Genomic DNA, 23,034 nt, shown 5'->3' with positions numbered 1-23,034 from the left:
ACTCCTGGACAGAGGGGCTGGCTGCTGCCAGAAAACCTTGAGTTTCATCACTGGATTTATGTCATCCACAACTGAAACTATTCAAAACTGGGGCACCTGGCCTGAGCAAGTTGGATTTATGCTGTCTGGACAGAGATGACTGTGTCTGGAGGATAAGTTATCACATCTTTGCACTCCTATGAAACATCTGGGGATACATAATGCACTCCCCTCCACTGAGTATACAGCAAAATATACAGCTCATGCCCAGGCTATACACATTTTCTTAAGGGCAAATATGAGGTAAAACAAATCTCACCACAGACACAGGTCTCAGCTGCAATGGCCAAGGTGCAGAAAGCAGTTTCTCCTGTGAAGGGAGGACCTGATGCCAACACAGGCTGGTTATCCATCGCTCCCAGGCGCTCCTACTGCAAATGCAGCTGCACTCCATTGCCAAGGAATTTAAATATGCTTCTGCTTCACAGTCTAATTCTGCTGCTTCTCCCTCGTGGAAGCAGTCCCACTTAGTTTAACAGGATTACACATGTGGAAGGGAGTTTGGCCCTGTGCCCCCTAGCTATGGAGCCATGGAAACATCGGTTTCAGCGCAGGCTGCACACTCAGCAGCTGAAGCCCTCACCACCCCAGCTCTGCTGCTCGCTGTAGCTGACCTGATTAGACTAAAACCAGTTTATGCACAGGTACCTGAGGCATAATCACGTATCCCAATTGTGCTGCAGACCCATCCAGCCAAAGCACCAGTGAGTAATTGCCACCATCACAGGGGACCAGTCCCAGATCTTGCCTCCTTGCCTGAGCGTACTCCGTTCATTGTGTCAGCAGTACACTTGGTCACATTGACACTCCTTTGGTCAGCTCTCTACTGACACCACTTCTGCAGTGCTCAAATTCCCAGTGAGTGTGAAGCAGAAGCTGCTCAGCTGGGGGAAGTCTGATCTGAGCTCACTAATGCCTGTCGGAGCCTCCTCTTAAAATTGCAGAATTATTAAGGTTGGAAAGAACATCTAAAATGACCAAGTCCAACCACTAACCCAGCACCACTGTGTTCACCACTAAACCACATCTCTAAATGAACAACTGGAAATTAATCCAGAGGAATGTAGATCTGAAGCCATGCCTCTTGTGCTTCTTGTGTGAGAGACCAGTTTCTTTTTTTCTTTCAGTTTGTACAATTGGAATGGATTAAGCAATGCAAAAACATGATCTCGAGGGTGTTAGGCTGATCACTAATTTAGGGGACTACCCAAGCAAGGAAGGGTTATTTTACCTAATTAAGACAGAGCACAGTATTTAAAGACAGAGCATTTGCATTAAAACAGAAAATTCAGAATTATAAATACTGTTGAGTCTGAAAGTCTGATTGTTAATCTCTCCTCATATAACAATGTTCTACTGACAGATATTGTAAATCATTTTCTTTTGCTTGCAGTAGATGAAGCCATCACTCAAAATGCTCAATTATAAATCTGAATACAATTTAAAGGTGAACTTTCTTTAGTTCTACTAAAGGTGGAAGGGCAATGCTGATGGCGTAATACTAATGTTAATGCGTTAGTTATGACTGAAATTTAGTTTGTATTCAATAAGTCACTCATTTCTGTGATCAGAACAGGCAGCAGTTTGTTCTCCTGGATCTTATTCTCCTTTAAACAAGTGCATTAGGTGGATCATGGGCAGGATACCCAGCTGTAAACTGTCTAAAAAAACCATTTTAATCTATAATTAAAAAAGTAAAACAAAGCATAAAATAAAACTTGGTATCTTCATTGTATATTGATGACAGGAAGATAAGATTTGTGGTTTACAAACTGCAATTAACACAGATATGGAATCATCAAAATATAAAATACTTCATTGTTAATTTTTATTTATGTATGGAGACGAGACAGACAATAGCAAGCATGAGAACACCAGTGCTAATACTCTCTATCCCCTCAGCATCTTTAGGTGCCAGGCTTTAATTATCTTTTGCCCCATGCTAATCTGTAGACATTATTCCACTTCAGCAGAAACTTTATTGAAGCAAAAACCAAAAAATAATAAATTCCAATGCAGAACTGCAGTTTACCAAAATGAAGTCAAGCAAGGTTTTAAATTAGTAATTGGTTTGCTGACCAAGTAAGTGCTTCCATTTTGGGTCGCTTTATTTGCTTAATAATGGCAAATATTTTTAATGTATTTCATCTCCAGACCCTTTTTCAAGCAACAGCTGATGTACATCTAGAACAGTCTTTCTTAATGACAAATCATTTCTAGAGATTACCAGAAGACAACTGAATTCCAAAGGTTAAAATTGGTTCTGGTCTTCATCAAAATTTTGGCCATTCTTTACTATCTGTCCTTGTTCCCCATTAACAAAGATCATTTAGGAAACCTGTCACAGGACATGAAAGGCAGCAGTCCCAGCATGATTCCTTCACAAATTTCTAGGCTACAGCCTTGCTGCTCTGCCTGTGGTTATGTCAGTGTGACAGGAAACCAAACTGCTGGACTTGTACAGAAACACATATGCAGATGCTTCTGAAGGCATTCACAGTTCTTCCTAACACATTCATAAGCATAAAGGCAACAGTTTCCTCTTAACTCTGTGAGGCATCCTGCACATGTACAGCAATTTCAGCACTCTGGGGAGGTTGGACCTCCCGCTTAGGCAAGGCTCCACAGCCCAGTAAGCTCCTAGGAGCAGTATCCAACCTGCTCTGGCTACCAGACATTCAGAAACTGAGGAAGATTTGTAAAGTCACGTGAATGTGTCTGGACAATATTTCTGCAAGAAAGAAGAGGAAATATCTGCAAAGCCACCCGACTCTTGGCAGAGCCACCTGCGGCTTGCTCATTTGTCCCTGCCAGGTGCCACTGCCTGAGCTCCACAGTTCAGCCCCTCTCTGCTGCTACATGATCCACACGCCATTCAACATTCTTCCACAGCCATCTGTCCAGCTACACCACCTGCTTGAGATCCCCATGCATCAGTAAAGCCACAGAGTTGTGCCCTCAGCAGGACACCTCTCTTTGCAGGGGTCTCACACCACGCCCAGCTGCAGCTTACAGCTGTCATTCAATTCCTTGGATGTTGGAGCCTGTACCTAGCCACCAGCTTCCCATTCACAGATTGGAGACCCCCAGTGAAACTCTTTGAAGATAACCTTCACAAAATATGCTTTTGTGGCTTTAGTTCATTATTTATTTGCTTTCACAAGTCGACGGAATGAACAGGTTTCTAGAAAGAACTGTAAGTTTTGTAAGTCAAACAGTGATATTCAAAAGCAATTTCATTAGCAGAAAGCATTTCTGCTGATAATGTCACTGATTAAATTCCAGTATGCTGTGTGGGAGTCCCACCATTGTTAGCAATTGTGGGTTTTGAACTCAGGGAGGGCCTTAGTATAAATCACATAACCACAGCAATAGTCCTGGAAAATCTATTTTATGGGCCATCAACCTGTCCTAGTGTAGAGGAGGACCAATTTATCTACCAGAAAGCTTAGAATATGATAAATGAAAGAAAGATATATTCAGACAGACAAAAATACCCAAACAAACTTGCATTAAATGCTTCCCATGAAAGGGTGAAGGCAGCGGGGGAAGAATGAACATCAATTTTAAGCTCTTCACAAAGGCTCGAAGCTCCCACCCTACTAAGATTACAGTACAATACTTTTAAGACAATCGATCACATGTTTCTAAAGGAGAAATAATTTTTAGTTTGGGGAAAAAGCTAAATTTATAAATAAATCTATTTATCTTTTATAGCAGCGTATCTATGGTGTCTGCTGTGTGTTGATTCTGTGCTGGTATCCCAGAGCCAGCTTGGTGGTGGTAAATGGCCAACCCAAAGAGTTTATGGAGGTATGTGCTTATAGATATTCAAAAGCTGTCTGCACACAGTCCTGGGCATCCAGCTCTAGGTGGCCTTCCTTGAGCCAGAGTGTTGGACCAGATGACCTCCAGAGGTCCTTTCCAACCTCAAGAATCTTGTGATTCTATAAACTGCAGCAAGGACAAGGTTCTGAAAACCAGCATAGTTACAGCCAGCTGAGCTGAAAGTCACAGGGACTTTCGGCTGGTTTTAGTTACATTTGGCAAAAATCAGTGTAACAACATTGCTTTAGAAGAAGATCATTTGAATTCACAGTGACTTCAGGTGACTAAGCCCAGTAATTGGCCCTTTTTTTCCCTGAGAAATATGATCTCTACTTGAATAGCAGCTATCTTCACTAAAATAGTAGTTTCATGTACTCATAGTCTTTTTGTGACTATTTAGCATTCTACTGCAAGTTAACTACTGAGCTAAATGGTGTGTGCAAAGAAGCTTTTTCTTTCACTGTTATAAAAAGAAATCCAAAATGTTTTCTGGAGAAATACAACTTCACATAGAAGTCAAAAGCAAAATACTTGAGAAATGAGGTTGCACAGTTTAGGTGAGGAGGGTGTGTTAGAGGCTGGGTGTGAGCCAAAGGGGATTGAGAAGGGTAAGTGCAGATGGAGGAGAATCAGGGATGACAAGTGAAGCAGAAGGGGAAGAAGTGGGCTGGAAAGGAAAGAGGCCAAGGAAACAAGAGCGAGGGGACAAACAGTAGAAATTATAAATGTGAGAAATGGGCTAGCATTTTATTCTTGGGAAAACACAGATCTCATATGATTGCAACTATTTGCAAATACCTTCAAGTGGTTGTTAATTGTTGAATATTCCTTGACCGACATGCCTCCATGTTTCTTTAGAGAGAGCTAAAAGCTTAGGACTGAAATGCTCTTTCTGGACAATAGAAATATATCCTGGGAAGCTTCTTAAGCTTCTTTATCCTAGCAAAAACTATAAAAATAATGTTTATAGATCAATCCAAATTATTATTTTGCCTTTCGAACTTTCTGAATGCCCAGGCTCTACAACATTTTTTGCACAGCATTAATAAATAAAACATTCACACACTCTGCCCATTAAAAAGAAATCATCTAGTATTTAATTCATAAGGGAAAGGGAAAGGAAAATATTCTTTGTCTTTTCACTTTCCTAGAAATTTCTTTCAGCTCTCCAACAAGGTGCTGCCTCAGAGGTGCTCCTTCTTTCCCCCTCAAGTACCATACCTAGTTTCACAAACTGGAGACCAGATTAGCCTACAGTTTATCCATGGATAAGCTCCCTGCCAGTTTTTTAGGTGCCAGCCAGCACTCTGTCATGATAATATGAATGGTAACATGAGCCCTCAGAAAACATCTGTGCCGAGGTACCACATTGTGGCTTGCACCCATTGTGTGTCCAACAGAGAGGCACTAGCACAGTCCAACTGCACTGTGGAAGAAGATAGGGTACAAGTGACCTCAAAGGGAAAGGACCAATTGAAAGCATGGTGTTGCCACCTTCACAACCAGCAGTGCTGCCTTTCTCTGAAAATGGGGAGATACGGCATCCTTCTCCAGTATGGAGCTGCAGGGATGGAGGAGCACCATTAGCAAGGCAATATTAGCAATCCTGGCTGACCACCTACCTCCATGACCCCTGGCATGACTCACAGGCAGGGAAAGCTGGGATACAAGAGCAGCTGGATCCTCCCTAGCACCTGGGTACGTCCTTGCTGCCACCCTCCCTTGCCACACCACCCTTGTGCTGCAGCTGTACACACTGACAGACAGTATCAGCAAGCAACTCCTGATGTAGAACTGGGGGAAGCTACAAAGCAAGGGAAATTATTCTGCCTTCTCTTCTCCTCCTGTGTGACCTGTTGCAGTAGGGACAGGATGGAACACGGACACTAGCAGGCAGGAACTGCTTCTAGTTGCCCAGTGAGACCAGGCTGGCTGAAGAGGTGGGGGAACCACTCAGGAACAACTCAAGACCTGCTATCATCCTCTATTTCCACGTTTCCTCTGTAGTCCCCATGCTACAGGCTACCAAAATCCAATCACTTCTGTAGAAGACAGCATCCACAGAGACTCCTCCATCCCTGTCACAAAACTGATTTTTATTTTTTTTAATTAAAATCTATATTTGCTTAACCCCTGCAGTCAGAATAGCAATATTTAAACTTATGAGTTAGTACTAGTCAAGTGACACAAATAGTCTTGCCTCTCCATGATTTATGGATTGATCTGACTGGTTACTTTGACACAGTTCCTTCAACCATAACATCTTTCTGTTCCTCTAGCAGCAGAGATTTAGCATTTCAGGCTGAGTACATATGTTGGATAAGAACATAATCCTCAGCTCTGGGCATGGGAGTTCATGGTAAGAGGATGGCTCTGCATACAAATTGAAAGTACTGAGATGCAGAAAAGAAAAATACACTAAACCCCAACATGCATATTATGAAGGCCTTCTGGCATCAGAAGAAATCATCAGTTATTTAGCTTGGCATCTTTAGAAACAGAGGGACTAGAGAGGGAAGAAAAGGCAGCAAAAGAGAGAAAAAAAATTGATATGACCTTTAGTCCAACGAACCAAGTAACAACTTTGGATAAATATACACGGAGAAGGAATATGCCAATGTGCAATGAGGAAAAGAGATAAATGAGACTAGACCATTTCAGCAGAGAAAAATCGCAGAGCTCCCATTTTACAGCCATTTCTGACAGCACAGAGATGGATTTATCAGGAACAGAAGGGGACACTCCCCTTCCCCTCTATTGGCCTTCTTAACATACCATGTGCATTCCTGGGTGCAGGATAGACACATCTCTGCAGTCCATCTGTTTCCTCTCATTCAGGCTGGGGTTCATCTCCTAATGACTTTTCATTATCATTGCAAAAATTCATGCTGGGCATCCAGCAATTACCAGCCACCCGTCACACAGTACTGGAGGAACAGGGTGTAGCATTTCTGGACAAAAACGTAAAGAATCAATCCCAGGCATCCTCTGACACCACTAGACTTTGTTCTTTAAACTTGCAAAAGACAAAAAAACCCAATGCGCTACGGGAAACCAGGGTATATATGAAGGTCCTGTATCCACGTGACACATAACTGTCAGGCAATTACGGTTTTAATAATTTATAAACCTTCCAAATTATTAATATCAACTGAAATCATGCATTTAAATTGTGTTGCAGGCAAGGGGCTCTGTGGCAGAGCCATTTCAGCCTGGAGCCCTTTCCCACATGCCCTGCAGCTCTGCCGGGCACAGCAGCACGTGAAGCAGACCGCAAAGTCTCCTCCTTCTCACCATCTTCCATGTGCAGTGCAGGCCAGAGAGTTCAGCACAGCTAAATCTGGCTTTGCAGAGAAGTTGGGATTAGAGGACCAAACTCTCTGAAACCACAGTCTGAGCACAGCTGGTTACCCCTAGCCCATGGACAACATCTCAAAATCCCTTCTATTGATTTCTTTTATGCTAAATACAGAGTAGCGCAGAGGTTTTTCCTTTTTTTTTTCCATAAACTCATCTTCTTCTGTATAAGCTCTGTTCTCCAGGATATCTTCACACTCTCTGCCAACACCTTTTACTTCACAAGTGGTAAGCACATTCCACAGAATAATCTTTCTTTCTTCCCAAAATAAATTAAATCTGGCATTGTAGGGTCTCCACGGGAAAAGCATCATTTTGTTTCTCTAACCGATGACCTTATGAGACCTTTTTTTTTGAACTGTAAGATATTCTTTTATGTTATTAACTGGAAGATCTGACTTTTTAAAGATAGAAGCTTTTTAAAGACACAATCTTTTTTAAAGATACAAGTCTTTTTTTTTTTTTTTAGGGTGAGATTGTTTGGAAATTGGGATTCATGGAACAGAATTGGAAGACATAAGGGCCATAGAATAACCACCATCTTGGACTTTGTCAACTGGAGTGGGAAAGGTTGTTTTGTTCGGGGTTTTGTGGGGTTTTTTGGTGGTTTGGTTTTGGTTTTGTTTGGGTTTTTTTTGGGGGGGAAGGGGAGTATTTTTTTTTAAATTCTGTATCTTGTAGTTAAAAACTAGAAATCTGTATCCTAGCACAGACAATTAAACATCTGAAAGTATGTTTAAGCATGAGCTAACTTAATTTAAAGGTAAAAATCTGCGAAAAAGATAATGAATTACCAAATTCATTCTTCCCTCCAACACTACAAATCATTAGTAATAAAATGCTGATATGATGTGGAGTCAGGCAGCAGAAGCTGTAATCACAGCATAAAGTAACTGTTCCTTTGGAGCTCATTAAGTGTATCTAGTCCCTGTAATTTCCTATTGATTTTGGGATTGATGCTTCAGTTATCAATACAAAAAGCATAAGGGAAATTTCTAGGAAAGGTTCCACCTATTCCTTTGAGACATGTATTTGTACACCTTGATTTATACAGGTTTCTCTCACTGGATGCAGTGCTGAGAGATTTCTCTGCTCTAGCACTGAGCCAGCCAGGACACAGGCCAGTCCTACACCAAGAGCCTTTCATTCATGATGCTGACAAGTACCCCCATGGTAAACCTTTAATGGTTTCCTGCATGTCTATGACCTAAGCTTGTAAAATATATGAAGTCATGGTTCTCCTCCCAGAAGTGTAATTCAGAAGACGGGGGGAAAAAAAAAAAAAAGAGAAAAAAGAAAGAAAAAAAACCTTCCTGAGAAATATGAACCTGTGAAGTGAATGTGCAGTGATGGCAGATACCTGCCTGTCTCTGCAGTACATTTAAGTGATAATTAGGGCATATTCTAACACTGGTAGCTCTAGGAATTTGATCCTTGATATTATATTTAAAGCTCAAGCTTCAAGGCACTGATGAATGCAAGAAAACAAGCAGAGTTCAGCATAGAGCTTATGACTGCAAGCCAGAGTATGAAAATCTACAGGGAAAGACAGCCTAAATTATTTTTAAATTCATTTTAAAAAATCCCAACAAAACAGCCAGGTTTATAAAACAGGTTCATATTCTGAGTCCCAATCCATGATTTTTTAAAAGACTTAACAGACTGTCATTCCTCTCCTGCAGGGTCCTAAGAGGTTGTCCCAAGAGGTGGTAGAATCTTGATCCTCACAGATGCTCAAAATTCATCCAGACATGGCCCTTAGCCCCTGACCTACTTGGCCTTGCTTTGAGCCGAGGCTCAGACCAGATGGTCTCCAGAAATCCCTTCCAGCCTCAAATGACTCTAAACTGTCACAGGTGTCCCTGCATCCTCTGAGGTGCACAGAGTCCCTCTGCACTACATCCATTGCCATTTTGATGACAGCCAGGGGACAATTCTGAATCATCTGCTTCCTCAACACCCCTACTGCAATCTCTTGCTTCCCCCTTTCCCCACGTGCTGCAGTTGCCCTCTACACCCTTCCAACTGTGCAGTGGAGTGAGGAATACCAGCATTATTGTCAGCCTAAAGCCAGGTAGAGCAGGTCTCTGTGATAGTCCACTAGCTCTCATATGCTTTATTCATATAACCAGCACCCATAAGGGCAATAAACCCCTGCCTCTAGGGGGGTAAAAAATAAAAACTTTCAGATAAAAATAAAAATGCCTTGATCAGTAAGTGAGTTTTACCCGCAGTACATACTGACAATGAAGAGTTGATCCTATACAATCATTACAAGATATCATTACTAAAATCCAATCTCCAAACAGGTTACATCTTTATTAAAGCTTAGCTACCAAAAGAAAAGGGGTGCAGAAATAACCTTGTACATAACTGGAACAGACAAAGCCTGCAAGATATGCTCTGCTATGTTCCAAAATGCTTCTGTTTCTTTTCCATTTTATGTCCTAACCTCATAATATTCACAAATATGTTTTATTTGTGTATGAAATAATGTCACCTGCAACTATTCCAGTCACACCAGTCCTTCTGGTGAGGCCATAGGGAAGGCATTCTGGCTCTGCTCCAAGCTGAACGCTCATGCATCATACAACAGACATTCCAGAATTTGTGTCCTCCACCTGGACACTTACTGATATCCTGACGTGAACTATCCATCACCTTGTGTGGTAATGCCTACCAGGAAAAACTGGTATCTAATTGTTAGGCTGTTAGGCAACTCACAGAAAGCCCTTTGTCCCAGCATCAACCATGACGTCTGCCATAGCCAAGTGGGCTCTGGCTTGTTGCTTTGCTGACCTGGTTTCAGGTGTGATAATTTTGTTCCTAGTAGCTGATAGAGAGCTGTGTTTTGGGTTTAGCATGAGAGTAACGTTGATAGCACAGGGATGTTTTAGTTGTTGCTAAGTAGTGCTTACCCTGAGTCAAGGACTTTTCAGTGTCTCATGCCCTGCCAGGGAGCAGGTGCACAGGAGTCTGGGCAGGAGCATGGTCAGGACTGCTGGCCTGAACTAGACAAAGGGATATTCCATACCACAGAACATCATGCCCAGTACAAAAACTGAGGGTAGTTGGCTGGGAACTGCTGATCACTGCTCAGGAACAGGCTGGGCATCGGTCAGCATCAGATGGTGAGCAATTACACTGTGCATCACAGAGTCACAGAATCTGCTGAGTTGGAAGGGACCCACAAGGATCGAGTCCAACTCCTGACCCTGCACGGGACCATCCCCAAGAGTCACACCATGTGCCTGAGAGTATCATCCCAACACTTCTTGAGCTCTGCCAGCCTTGGTACTGTGACCACTTCCCTGGGGAGCCTGTTCCAGTGCCCAACCACGCTCTGGTAAAGAACCTTTTTCTAATATCCAACCTAAGCCTCCCTTGACAAAAGTTCAGGCTATTCCCTCAGGTCCTGTCACTGGTCACCACAGAGAAGAGATCAGTGCCTGCCCCTCCCCTTCCCCTCCTGAGGAAGTTGTACCTGCAATGTGGTCTCCCCTCAGTCTCCTCCTCTCCAGGTTGAACAGACCAAATGACCTCAGCTGCTCCTCATACAACTTCCCCTCAAGGCCCCTCACCATCTTCACTGCCCTCCTTTGGCTGCTCTCTAATGGCTTAATGTCTTTCTTATATTGTGGTGCCCAAAACTGCCCCAATATTCCAGGTGAGGCCGCCCCAGTGAAGAGCAGAGTGGGACAATCACCTCTGGCAATGATTTGCCTGATGCCCCCCAGGACACAGTTGGCCCTCCTGGCTGCCAGGGCACTGCTGACTCTTACTGAATTTGCCATCAACCAGGATCCCCAGGTCCCTTTCCATGGCACTGCTTTCCAGCATCTCGTTCACAGTCTGTTCGTACATCCAGGGTTGCCCAATCCCAGGTGCAGAATCTGACACTTTCCCTTGTTGAACTTCATACAGTTGGTGATTGCCCAGTCTTCTAATTTGTCAAGTCTCTCTGCAGGGCCTCCTTGCCTTTGAGGGAGTTAACAGCTCCTCCACAGAGTTTTGTATCATGCAAACTCGCTCAATATCCCTTCCAAGTCATTAACAAAGATGTCGAAGAGCACAGGGCCCAAGATGGAGCCCTGCAGAACCCCCCTAGTTAGAGGTGGCCAGTCTGATGTTACCTCATCCACTGTTACCCTCTGTGCTCAACCCATGAGCACACCCATTGTGTGATGTGTTTATCCAGCTCTGGGCTGGTCATTTTGCCCAGAAGGATCCTGTGAGAGACAGTATTGAAAGTTTTACTGAAATCCAAGAAGATTACATCAACTGGCTTGCCTTGATCAGCGAGGTGGGTTACCTTGTCATAAAAGGAAATCAGTTTTGATCAGCAGGACTTGCCCCTCGTGAAGCCGTGCTGGCTGTGACCAATGACTGCATTGTCTTTCAGGTGTTTTTCAATCCCTACCAGAATAATCTTCTCCATAACTTTACCAGGCACTGAAGTGAGACTGGAAGGCCTGTAGTTTCTGGGGTCCTCCTTCTTGCCCCTTTTGAAAATCAGGACAATATTCGCCAGCTTCCAGTCAGACAGGACCTCTCCAGATTCCCAAGACAGCTCAAAAATCATAAAGAGAAGTTTTGTAATGACATCAGCAGCTCTTTGAGGATCCTTAGATGAATCCCACCAGGCCCCATAGATTTGTAGGGATCCAGCTGGAGGAGCAGATCCTGCAATTTCAGGGTTGACTGGGATTTGATCATTCTTTCAGTCATAGTCCTCCAGCTCAGGGCACTGAGACTCCCTTGGTCTGTCATCCGTGTTGAAGACAGAGGCAAAGGAGATGTTAAACACCTCTGCCTTGTCTCTGTCCCTTTGTGAGGTGACCATCCCCATCCTGTAATGGGTTGAGGATATTTCTATACTGCCTAGTCATTAATATATTTGAAAAAAACCTCTTTTTATTGTCCCCACATTTCTGCCCAGCTTCAACTCCAGTTGAGCTGGGGTCGCACCAATTTTCTCCCTACAGAGGCAAGCATCATCTCTGAATTCTTCCCATAAACTTGACCTTGCTTCCACTGGGCATATCCCTTCCTTTTTTGCCTTATTTCCAAGAGAAGATCCCTGTTCAGCCAAACTGGCCTTCTGTCTCGTCTGCTTGACTTCTAACTTTTGGGAATTGCTGCTCCTGTGCCCTTAGGAGGTGATGTTTGAAAAGTGACCAGCATTGATGGACCCTAGCACCTGCACTTATCTTGGATTTTATTCCTCTCTTTGTTATGTCCCTTTTCATTATTATTATTATTACTGTATGTTATTTTATTTCAATTTTTAAACTGTTTTTATCCCAATGCACAGGTTTTTTCTGATTTTCCTCCCTATCCCACCACGCAGGGGGTAAGTGACCACATGGGGTTCAACCACAATACTTTGCCAAAAGGCTCCTGCAAAGTTCAGGTCATTGATGACAAAACATTAAAAAAAACCCTAAATATTGTATTTTTAAAGAATATTTACAATATGCTACAAATATTGCTATAGATCCCATTTAAAGCTGTTGTGAAGCACTGTAGTCAAGGGGCTATTTTTACTTACTGCTATTGTTAATTTCTTTTTGACTATGCAGCCCTCTAATTCTTAAGTTTTAAAGCAAACAAAAACATGTCCATGCAGAAACAGACACAGTTCAATAATCTCCACAATTGCTTGGCTTATACATCTAAGAATACATCTATTTTTTCTCTTCTTCACGGAAAGAATTCAGAGGGTTTGACTCCACCATGAGTTCCTCCAAGCAAGAGCAGCTCTACTACTCAGTATGTAACTTGGATACATTGCCAGCTGGTAATTTAGCCATGAGAAATTGCCCTTTAGAGAAAAATTATTCCAGACACCAATCTTAAATTATTTCTCAAATTTTGGTTCATTTCTACATTTCAGATAAGCATATTTTTTTAACTGGTATTTCCATCTGTGTTATCACAGCAATGGAAATCTACTGGTTTCTAATTGAGTAAGTGTAGAAAATAATGTAAGTCTAGAAATGTAAGTCTAGAAAATAATGTCTGTGTTCAGATTGCACCTGAGCTGAGCAGGATGAGAGTTTATGTTCTGAAGCTCAAAGGCCCCAGATGGTCATTGGGTTTTGGTATAGCTTTTAACCCAGCTAGCCTATTAAAGGAGCAGGGACCAGCTGTATTTTTCAGATCCAGATACAAGTAAGTATCTGGTATTGATGTAGAATTTAGTTTCCGCCCATCCATGTATCTGTGTTAATGCTGCAAAAGTTGCTGTAGGTTGAAATGTACTTATATCTGAACTCTTAATTAAACAGCCCCTGAAATATGCAGAGGAAGAGAAAGAGGAGACTGATGGCTCTGCCTGGAGAAAAGCATCCTATTTTTTGCCTAGCGCTAGTCACAAAACTTAATTTCCCTGCAAAAAAAGCTCCACTTGCAGCACCAGAAGCACTCACATTAGTTCCTATTACACTGGCTTAAGCAGTGAATTGCAACACAGCACTTCTTGCCAATACAGCTGCTCCCTGAACAAGAAGGTTGCTCAGGGTTTATCTAACGGGGAGTTTCTTTAAGCTATCAGACTCTCAGACTCTGAAAATCAAAACCCTCCCACGGCCTCCAGTTTGTGCCACCAACACTGCAGTGAGCCCAGGGTCACTTGCACACACAGTTGGCTCTGTGCTGCATGTCAGACTTCACAGCATCACCCGGCTGAGGTTGCAGGTCTTCCCAACACAGCTTGCTCCAAAACCCATTTAAAACGACATAAAAACATCCATTGAGTTCTCTTGGACTTTGGACCCGTTCCCAGAAGCACAGGAGACTCTCTGATAGCTCCCAGCACCCTGCACATTTAGAGGAAACCCGTCAGTTCTGGTTCCAGCTAACAGACATTGCTGTTGCACGTGAACAACATGTGAGATAACAAAATTATTATCCCTATTCCCACAGTGCTTCAATTTCAGCCAAATGCTGGTGACATCATATAGTGCCACCATTCTGCAGTTTTCATGATTTCCCCCAGTACTGCTGAGGAAACCTGATGAGCCTTCAGAGCCTATGGAGTTTTGAGTTAGTTTTCAAAAGCTTTAAAAATAAAAAAGCATTTTTGGTTTAACATGTTATTTTGCAACCCAACTGTGAAGTAATTTTATACCAGAGATCATTTTGAAATACATTTAGAAATTCACTATGTATTCATTTATCTTTCAGAAAATGTCATAATTTTTCTTGTTGTATTTAATAACTGCTAGTTAATTATGTAAAATCCCATCCCATCTGCTTATTCCTTCACACAGCAAAATTAGAGAGCTTGATTCTACAGTCATTACTCACAGAAGGAGAGGCATTGATTTAATGGACTTCCCTGAAAAAGGATTACAGTACAGGATCCTCTGATATTGATTTTGTGACATCATAATCTTTTCCTCAGAAGCAGACACTGATGACTCAAGATAATATCAGTACAATACTACGCAGGGGCAGCCAAGTTAGAGGAAGAAAATTATATAAAAAACCTCCAAACTTCCTAGTTTACAGTAAGTTGACTGCAATAAAATATTAGCTATGTTCTCTGTTTGGAATAAAATTCTCTTTGAAAAAGAAGAAAATATCTGAGTGATGTTTCTCTCTTTCATCTCTTGCCCTGCTTTCAGTTACTTTCACAAAATGATTGTGAGCTAGAGCATTTTTTGTAGGTTAATGGGTTCTCTTTGAAGGGATTAAAGTCACATTGATTATTAATTATTTTTTGATGTTTTAAACTGATGTAAATGTCCAGAAGCCCTGATGAGCAACATCCTGTAGAAATCAATACCAAATAAAAAACAAAAGTAACAAACAACAACAACAACAACAAACTCTCTGCTCAGCTCCTGAGGGAAGCAATTGTGACTTCTGTTTGGAAGGTATGCTGCTCCTTGGAGAATACCAGCAACTGGCACATATGATAATCATTTCTAAGCTATCTAGAGCATCCTTATTTTGATGTGTCTATCTTTCAGACTTCAGGCAGAGTCTGCAGATATTTTGCATACAGAATAAAGCTAGGCACAGCAGAGCTAAGCAAATAATAAATAAACTAATTTCATTGCTGTTGGCAAATCTTCATTTTTTTTCATAATTCTGACTTAATGGTACTTCAGGAAAACACTAATTAGCATTATTTCTGTGGATTTTTTTTCCCAACCAATTCTCTCTACTGTTCTTCACCCTATTTAATAGGATGTTGGGGTGTTTTATCTGGTGTTTTTGCTTGAGGGGGTGTTCTTACTTGAATTTAAAATTCCTTGCTGTTTGTAAGTAGAATGAGACCATTCCTTCTTGTCTAATAGATCAGCGAGGAGTAAAGATTTTCCATGTTAAAATTACTTCCATATTAAAATGACTTCCATATGAACAAAGAGAATAGGATCCTGAATAGCTGTGGTACAGATAATAGACAGGAGACAAGCAGCAGATTACACACAGGGAACAAGACAACTGGGACAACTGGGAAAGCCTGTGGTCTGCTCTGGGGTCTCATCTCAGCCTTGAAGAATAGCCCCTTCTCAGTTGATTTTAGGGATGTGTCAAGAAAAATATTGAAAGCTGTTAAATTTGAAGGAGTTGCTGATCTGATTGACAACTTAGTGACTTAGGGATTTAGCTCTCTTATCCCAAAGACATGGCTTTCACATGATATGGAAGTCAACATAACTGATATGAGGACCTAAAGGTTTATAGTACACGAAGGAGTTACAGTTGTTCAAACCCTTCTGACATGGCTAGAAGATCCATGCCTCAGTAACCTAAAATACACTGGGGCCAAACCATTTCAAAATCACATCTGTTAGACTGACAGGCAACCTTATCTGTTTTTATGAGAGAACTTAAAAAGGAATTTAGGATTTTTCTCCCCCAAAAGATTCATATCTACCAAACAGCTAACTCATGTTAAATTTCTGACTGACACAGAATAATAGCTCTGAGTTGTTTACTTCTGTTATCTCTGTTCAGCTCCTCTGAAGTGCTCAATCCTTGAGTTTAAATGTTCTACTCAATTTTTTCCATCCCTAATATTCTGTTTTCTGCTCAGTCACAGTGCCTATCCCACATATTCTCTTCTCATGTCCATGCTGCCACCTGAAGACCAGTATACTAAAAGCTGAGTTTAAATCCCTTGAAAACATGTCCTGCTTGCTCTCTTCTATTACTATCAGCTGTGTCACCAAATTTCCCATCACTGATGCTTACTGTAAAGCATTTCTTCTCTAAATAAGTGTGAGAAGAGAAACTGCAAAGATAACCATAGTCATTCAAGCACAGCACCTACTACTTTTGCTCTGGTTATTTTTATGGCAAGTCAGACATGACGCATTTAATTTTATTTCTGGAACTCCATTTAAAAGCCACAGTGATTTCCCAGTATAAGAATGAAGGAGTTCCCAAAATGGAATGTATCATGTTTGGCTTGCCGAAGAGACACCAAACACCTTCCTTAGGAGTTGCTCCCTTCACTGCTTGCATTCATTCAAGATTACACAGTGCTATGAAAAGCAAGGTAACCTTTGTGTTTCCAGTATCTCCCATTCCCTATTCATCTGTTATACTATGTATGTGGCAACTGGCATATGTTGCCACATTCCTCTCAAAGATTTTCCTCTTTTCAACTATATATAGGTAGAAGTTTAACTAAAAAAAAAAAAATTGTAATAGCTTTTGTCTGTAAAACATTTAATAAACCAGTCTCTTCAATTTATGAGTGCACTCCTAAGTACTAAACTCCATAAAGATCTTTATTTTGAAACATTTTTAACATTTATCAAAACTTGATTTTTTTATTTAAATTGCATTCAATTCATTTTTCCCTTGAGAACAGAATCTTTAAAATCCTGACTAACAAAAATGAAACCACTAATTTACTAGAAGAGTGCTCAGGACAACAATACATACTTCTGCAATGGGAAAGGTAAATATTTTTTTTAAAAACACTTTGACTCTAAATTAACTATGAGCCTCTTAAGTTCTTCAGCAAATACACCTGTTTTCAAAGGTTTATTTTTTTACATTTACTGTCCTGACCCATATACCTAAGTAAAAAAAAGTTCTCTCCTCCAAAGGTGAGATTGACTAGTAAAATAAATCTCCAGGTGGACTTACACAAGACTTTGTTCAGTTTAACATTCATTCTGAAGCTCTGTAAGGTCGTTTCATGATATTCCTCTGTGTGGTGACAGCAGAAATATAGAGATTAGTGGGCTTCTCAAGTTCAGCCAGCACACTGCCCAAGAGTCCTTTAATCAATGGCCGTGGGATCGCCACAGGTAGGTCTTTATTCCGCACAGTCCCTGTCTGAATCCGAGTGAGGGATCACCCTTTAGTGCAGCTTCTGACCGGGGTGAACTTAGAAATTGCCTTCCTGACCTTGTGCAATTTGAGTCTGAGGCTCATAACTCCTGCAGGCAGGAAAGATCTTTTCTCAGTGGTCCCCTGTCATTTCACCGCAATGAAATCAGAAATTTGCCAAAGGGTAACAGCAGACTCTTATTCCACTCGCAGAAAGGGTTTTGCCTACACAGTTCTGTAAACATGAGATGGCATAAACATCCCCTTTTTTAGCTGTGCTCTCTAGAATCACCCTGGTTTAGAGATAACCCATAAGAATGATTAAATGAGAGAAAACATGACTTTTAGAAGTTTTGGTCTAAGGATGCCTACTTATAATAAAGGTTTTTTTAAAAAGAAAATATATGCTTTTTCTGGTAGGATGCTTTTCTCTTTCATACAGCCTGGATAGTCTCAGACTAGTGGTAAGCAGAAAAGACTGTTTTACCTCAGTAGGTCCTCTGAGCCTGTCCTATCATGAGGAACACTTACATTTGTTTTGCAAACAAAAATGAACTGGTAGAATAGGTTTGGGTTTTTTTTAAAATCTTATTTTGATGCTAATAGAACAAGATCATAAGGAAAGAAAACAAACTTTTTTTCTTGGTAAGAGCTTCAGCTACCATCTCTTGTAGAGAGAAGAGATGCTAAAAGGACTCTACATCAAAATTCACATTAACATATTGCTTTTCCCAGGCAGAAGAAAACAGTGGTGATGCACTGGGGTTCCCAGATGTGAAGTCAGCCTTTCTCTCAAAAAGGTTTCTCCCACAGAAAGAGGCAGTATCCGGATGGTATGACCTTTACTTCAGATTATTAACTGAAGATGTAGATATTCTTGAAAATTACACCAGTAGAAACATATTTCATGTGTTGGGTAAGGTTGAGCTGAGTAAAGTCTTACAGAATCTAAATCTCCTTAAATGTCTTGGTCCATGTAAACCTGAAGTAGGACTTTGCTGTGATGCCAAACTCCATAAACTGATGTAGTATTGGATAGAATTCTACCCTGCTAGACACAAAAAGCTGTCCTTGCTAAGAGAGAGAGTGTTGCTGCTTTATATGAAGAGCATATATAAGATGGATATATAAGGAACTCAGTCTCCTGGAAATATGATTTGTATTACTTTATTTGTAGAAAATTAGAAAATTTTCCTGAAGAGTGTGATTCCTCCTGTTTAGTCCATACATGGAACTACTCTGACAACCAGTTTTCTCATTATTTTCCTACTGAGAGCATTGGTCAGGTGTAACAGACTGTACATCACATCCCAGCATCAGGTTTGGCTTGTTCAAGATGGTTTTGTCTTCTACTTAAGCTCTACCTTGTCCCACATAAATAATAAAAGCAACATAAAATCATTCACGTACAAGATACCAACAGCATGGACATACCTCTGACATACCAGTCACATAATCCAGAGCAGAACTTCAACTGGTCAAAGCTCAGTGCAGTCATGACTAAGGAAAGGTTGTTGGATTGCAATTAAAAGATACAGCAAAGATGACATCAGTCACTGGAATCAGGGAAAGTGTCTACTTCTCATTGTTCTTTATTTAGCTGAAGTACAGCTTTTCCCTTCATAGAATCATAGAATAGATTGGGTTGGAAAAGACCTCCAAGATCATCAAGTCCAACCCCTGATCCAACTCCAGTTACTATATCATGGCACTAAGGGCCACGTCCAATCTCCTTTTAAAAACCTAATCTCTTTTTAAAAACCTGTGATCAGCCATGCCTTTGCCACACCAAAATGAGATGATTATGAAGCAAGCAGCTAAAGACTATGCCTTCCATCCATTCTGACTGAAACAGCAGAGAACACAGACCCATTGCAAAATGGCAATATATTAAGAGATCCTACAGCAGCATGGTTGGAGTATTTTCTCTGAAGCAAGACACAGCCCTGCTCCTCTAAAAATTACTGTAAATCCATATTCATATTTGAGCTCACACACAATGCCTTTCTTCTGCTAATTTCTAAACCAGCCATCACACAAGAAAACTACCGAAGAAAGAGAGTGATAAAGGTTCAAGATCACATTGCTGTATTTCCAAAAATAATATTATAGTACTACCCTGGAGCACAGGAAGCATTCACATCACGCTGTGAAAGAAGGAACTAAATATTACTAGCCAATGAGCAACCATATCAGGCGTATGACATGCACTGGGCAATATCCCTGTTTGACCTCCCCTAGTCACTGACTGTACCAGCAACTTCAGACAACGTCAGGATTTAGAATAAATTGGAATCATTACTTTGCACTACAAAATAACAACAATTGGAAGAGAAGAGAAAATGTGCTTTGAGCAGTTTTGTCACTGTGCAAAGTCTGCTGATGATTTTACAAATTGCCAGATGGGCATCAAGGCCACATCAAGCAGATTCAGCTTAGCAAGTGACATTTGGGCTGCTGACACTGAAACAGCAAGCACACAGACATCAGTTTTGCCTGTCTTCAGATTCATCAGTTCAATGCCACTTCTTTCTCAACAAGAGTAACTTCTAGATGAAATACCAATTTAATAACTTGAAGCTCGGTAATTTTAGCATTAGTTCACCGAGTTGGCAGAAGTAAACAGCACAAAACTAGGGAATGCCTTGTTTTGAAATTGGTTGTTTTCAATTATTTGACACTGCAAAGAAATACAGAGACATTAAAGAAAACTCAGTGAATTTCAGGCTCAGGTAAATGGTCCTGACACATGGCATTACTGATGCACCTCTATCTGAAGCTACAGCTTTACCTTCTCTTACATTCTGCTAATGCTCATCACCTCTCTTTGTCTTTACAGTCCCAGGTTTGTCTGAGTTTTATCCAGCTGAGAAGTGATGGCTACTTTCCAACAGAATGAAAACCTGAGGCCTTGGCTGCCTTCACACCTTACCAAATTTCTTGAGATGTATTATTTATTTTTCAAATATAGTATTTTACAAATTTAAACTATCTATTTTCTGTCTTGCTTTACCACAGTAGTGCTATTAAAAAAAACACAGCACCAAAACAACTTCATTTATTTTTTAAAAAGCCAGGATTTAGAGTAATGTAAATTGTGTGATTATGGGATAAAACAGATACTTAAGACTGTGTGCACTTCTATATTTGGGATCAAACTAGAAATTTAATCTTTCTGCTGGGCCCTAACATCCAGAGTCTTATTTTCTTAAAAATAATTCTTTTGCTTTTTTTTAATCACCAAATTCTATGGAACAAAATTTTTTCTGTGTATTAACACTTTATCTTGCATAAATGTATGTTTCAGCAGTTATGAAAATGAGACAGCTGACAGTTGACTACTATATGTGAACAGATGCTGCCAAAGCTTCCCTTTAAATAGTTCTGTCAATGCAATGTCAATTTTAGAAGCGACACCACTGCTGTTCTAGGACATGATCCTGCAAACTCTTATTCACACAAGGAGTTCTGATGATTTCCACAGAACATTTGTATGACTCCAAAAGGTCAGGTCCTTAGTTGCAGAGCTCTCCTTAACAGTGACTGACAAATATACAACAAAGTTTTTAGTAGTGCCGAGCTCTGTTCTTTAGGGCAATGACATTCACAGTCAGCAGTATTCACCTAGGCAGTACATACATTTTCTTTTGGAAGTTACACGAAGCACATTAAAAATGCTTGAGAAACCATTAGAGGAGCGAAAGCGTGGAGATAAAAAATGTCATGTGAAACCAAGCTTGCAGCATTAGGCAGAACTTTGAAAAATTAATCTGCCGAGAAGATAGGGCTGAGCCTGAACATGGCACATCGCTGATCGGAAAAGAACCGTTCAGTTCCGCCAGGATAAAGCCAACACGACACACCACCCTCCCCTTTGTTAGCTGCATCTTCGTTAGCGGGTCTCTTGCTGGGGGTGAAGGTAAGAGGGATTTGCGGGGGAGCCCGGCGCGGTGCCCGGGCGGTGCTGAAGGACAGCGCGGCGACGCCGCCGCCGCCCGCCCGGCCCGCGGGGCAGCGCTCCCCAAAACGCCACATCGCCCCTCTCCCAGCGCCTCGGCTGAAAGCCGGGGAACTTTGGAGGGGACAGAGGATGGGGTAAGCGCCGCCGCGGCTCCCCTGGGCTGCCGGCACTTTCGGTGGGGATGCGGGAGAGAGAGCGCACCTCGACCCGGGGCACGGCGGACAGCGCTGCTCCCCGCCGCTCCCCCAGATCCACAGGCACATCCCCCGGGAGCACAAAGAAGGGACAGCCGGGGATGAGCCCCTGCCTCCGTCGCCAGCGGGCCGTGCCCGGGCGCGGCAGTCCCGCCGGGAAAGGCACACAAAGGCGACGCGGAGGGGGCTCGGTGCCCACGGGAGCGGGGGAACCCGCACCCCTTCCCTTCCCTTCCCCGGCGCTTACCTTCAGCAACACAAAGAGCCAGAGGAGACAGGAGCGGGCCCCCGGGGCCCCCCGCCGGCGGCGGTCGGGCATCGGGGGGGACGGCGGCCGCGGCCCGCGGGGGCGGCCAGGCAGGGGGGGCTGCTGCTCCTCTGCCCCCGGGACCCCCGCCTCTGCCCCCCGCCTCCCTGCGCTCGGCTCCGAGCCGTGCCCGGCAATGGCGAATTGCGGCAGCATCAGGCGGCCGGCGGCGGCGCCGACCTCCCCGCCGAGCGGCGCATCCTGCCGCCCCCCGCCCCTTTTATTTGGGGTTTGCGGCGGGGAGGGGGGAGAGGAGGTGGAGAAGGAAAAGGAGGAGGAGGAGGTGGCGGCGGCGGCGGGTGGTGTCTCCCCTCCCAGGAGTTTGGGCGATCGCGCCTCTCGCCGCACGGGCAGGGCTGGGAGCGGCGGCTCCTCGGCGGGGGCGGCACCAAGCCCGGCGGAAGGCGAGGGACGGGAGCCGAGAGCCCGGAGCCGCCGCCCTCGCTCCCCCCTGCACCGCCTTACCCTCCCCATCCCCGGCCCTCCCTCTCCCGACAGCATCTCCCCGCCGCGGGCAGGAAAAGCAAAGCGGCGGGCAAGAAGCGCATCCCCGCTACCGCTCCCCATCAGGCACCCCAACCCCTCCCCAGTGTCATTCTTCCCGCCGCGATGGAGGGGCAGAAACCCTGCGAGCACCCCGGGCTGCCCGGCTGGCAGGGCAGGGAATGGACCGGGGCTTCGGCTCCTGCGGGAGGAGGCTGCTGAGCTGCGACGCTGCTGGAGCTGCAGCTCCAGGAGCAGCGGCCGGTACCCGGGTACCAGCTGAAGACGCAGCGCGGACTTCCCCGTGGCTGTTCTCAGAAGGCGGGTTAAACGTGTGGGCAGCTCTTCGGGTGTTTAAGGCGTAGGTCCGAACCTTCAAGAGGTGGAGAAGAACTCATCCTGTCCCGCGAGATAACTCAGGCCTAGTGGTTAAAGGGGCACACGGACAAAACTGAGGTCACACCCCCTGTTGTGTGTTCCCCCAAGGTCCCACCCGGCAATCCTGCAAGTTGATCAGGACCATTTCCAAACTTAAACATAGGCAAGCTATTCAACTTGGCTTA

The 23,034-nt window shown here is 43.0% G+C and overlaps 1 protein-coding gene across 1 annotated transcript in view; it reads right to left on the bottom strand.

The window, feature by feature from the left end:
- PTPRO (protein tyrosine phosphatase, receptor type O) overlaps window positions 1-22,343 on the bottom strand; it is a 155,457-nt gene extending 133,114 nt beyond the window's left edge. Inside the window, 3 exon segments of the mRNA XM_027653677.1 lie at window positions 21,929-21,981; window positions 21,984-22,023; window positions 22,025-22,343. Coding sequence (XP_027509478.1) covers window positions 21,929-21,981; window positions 21,984-22,023; window positions 22,025-22,144 — 213 coding nt within the window. The 5' untranslated portion in view covers window positions 22,145-22,343.
- Window positions 22,344-23,034: the final 691 nt, after the last annotated feature.

Source organism: Corapipo altera, unplaced genomic scaffold, assembly GCF_003945725.1.
Source record: "Corapipo altera isolate COAL_440 unplaced genomic scaffold, ASM394572v1 1, whole genome shotgun sequence".
Classification (NCBI taxonomy): Eukaryota; Metazoa; Chordata; class Aves; order Passeriformes; family Pipridae; genus Corapipo; species Corapipo altera.
Note: the sequence above shows the minus strand (reverse complement) of the source record. Positions and strands in the feature narration are given on the sequence as shown.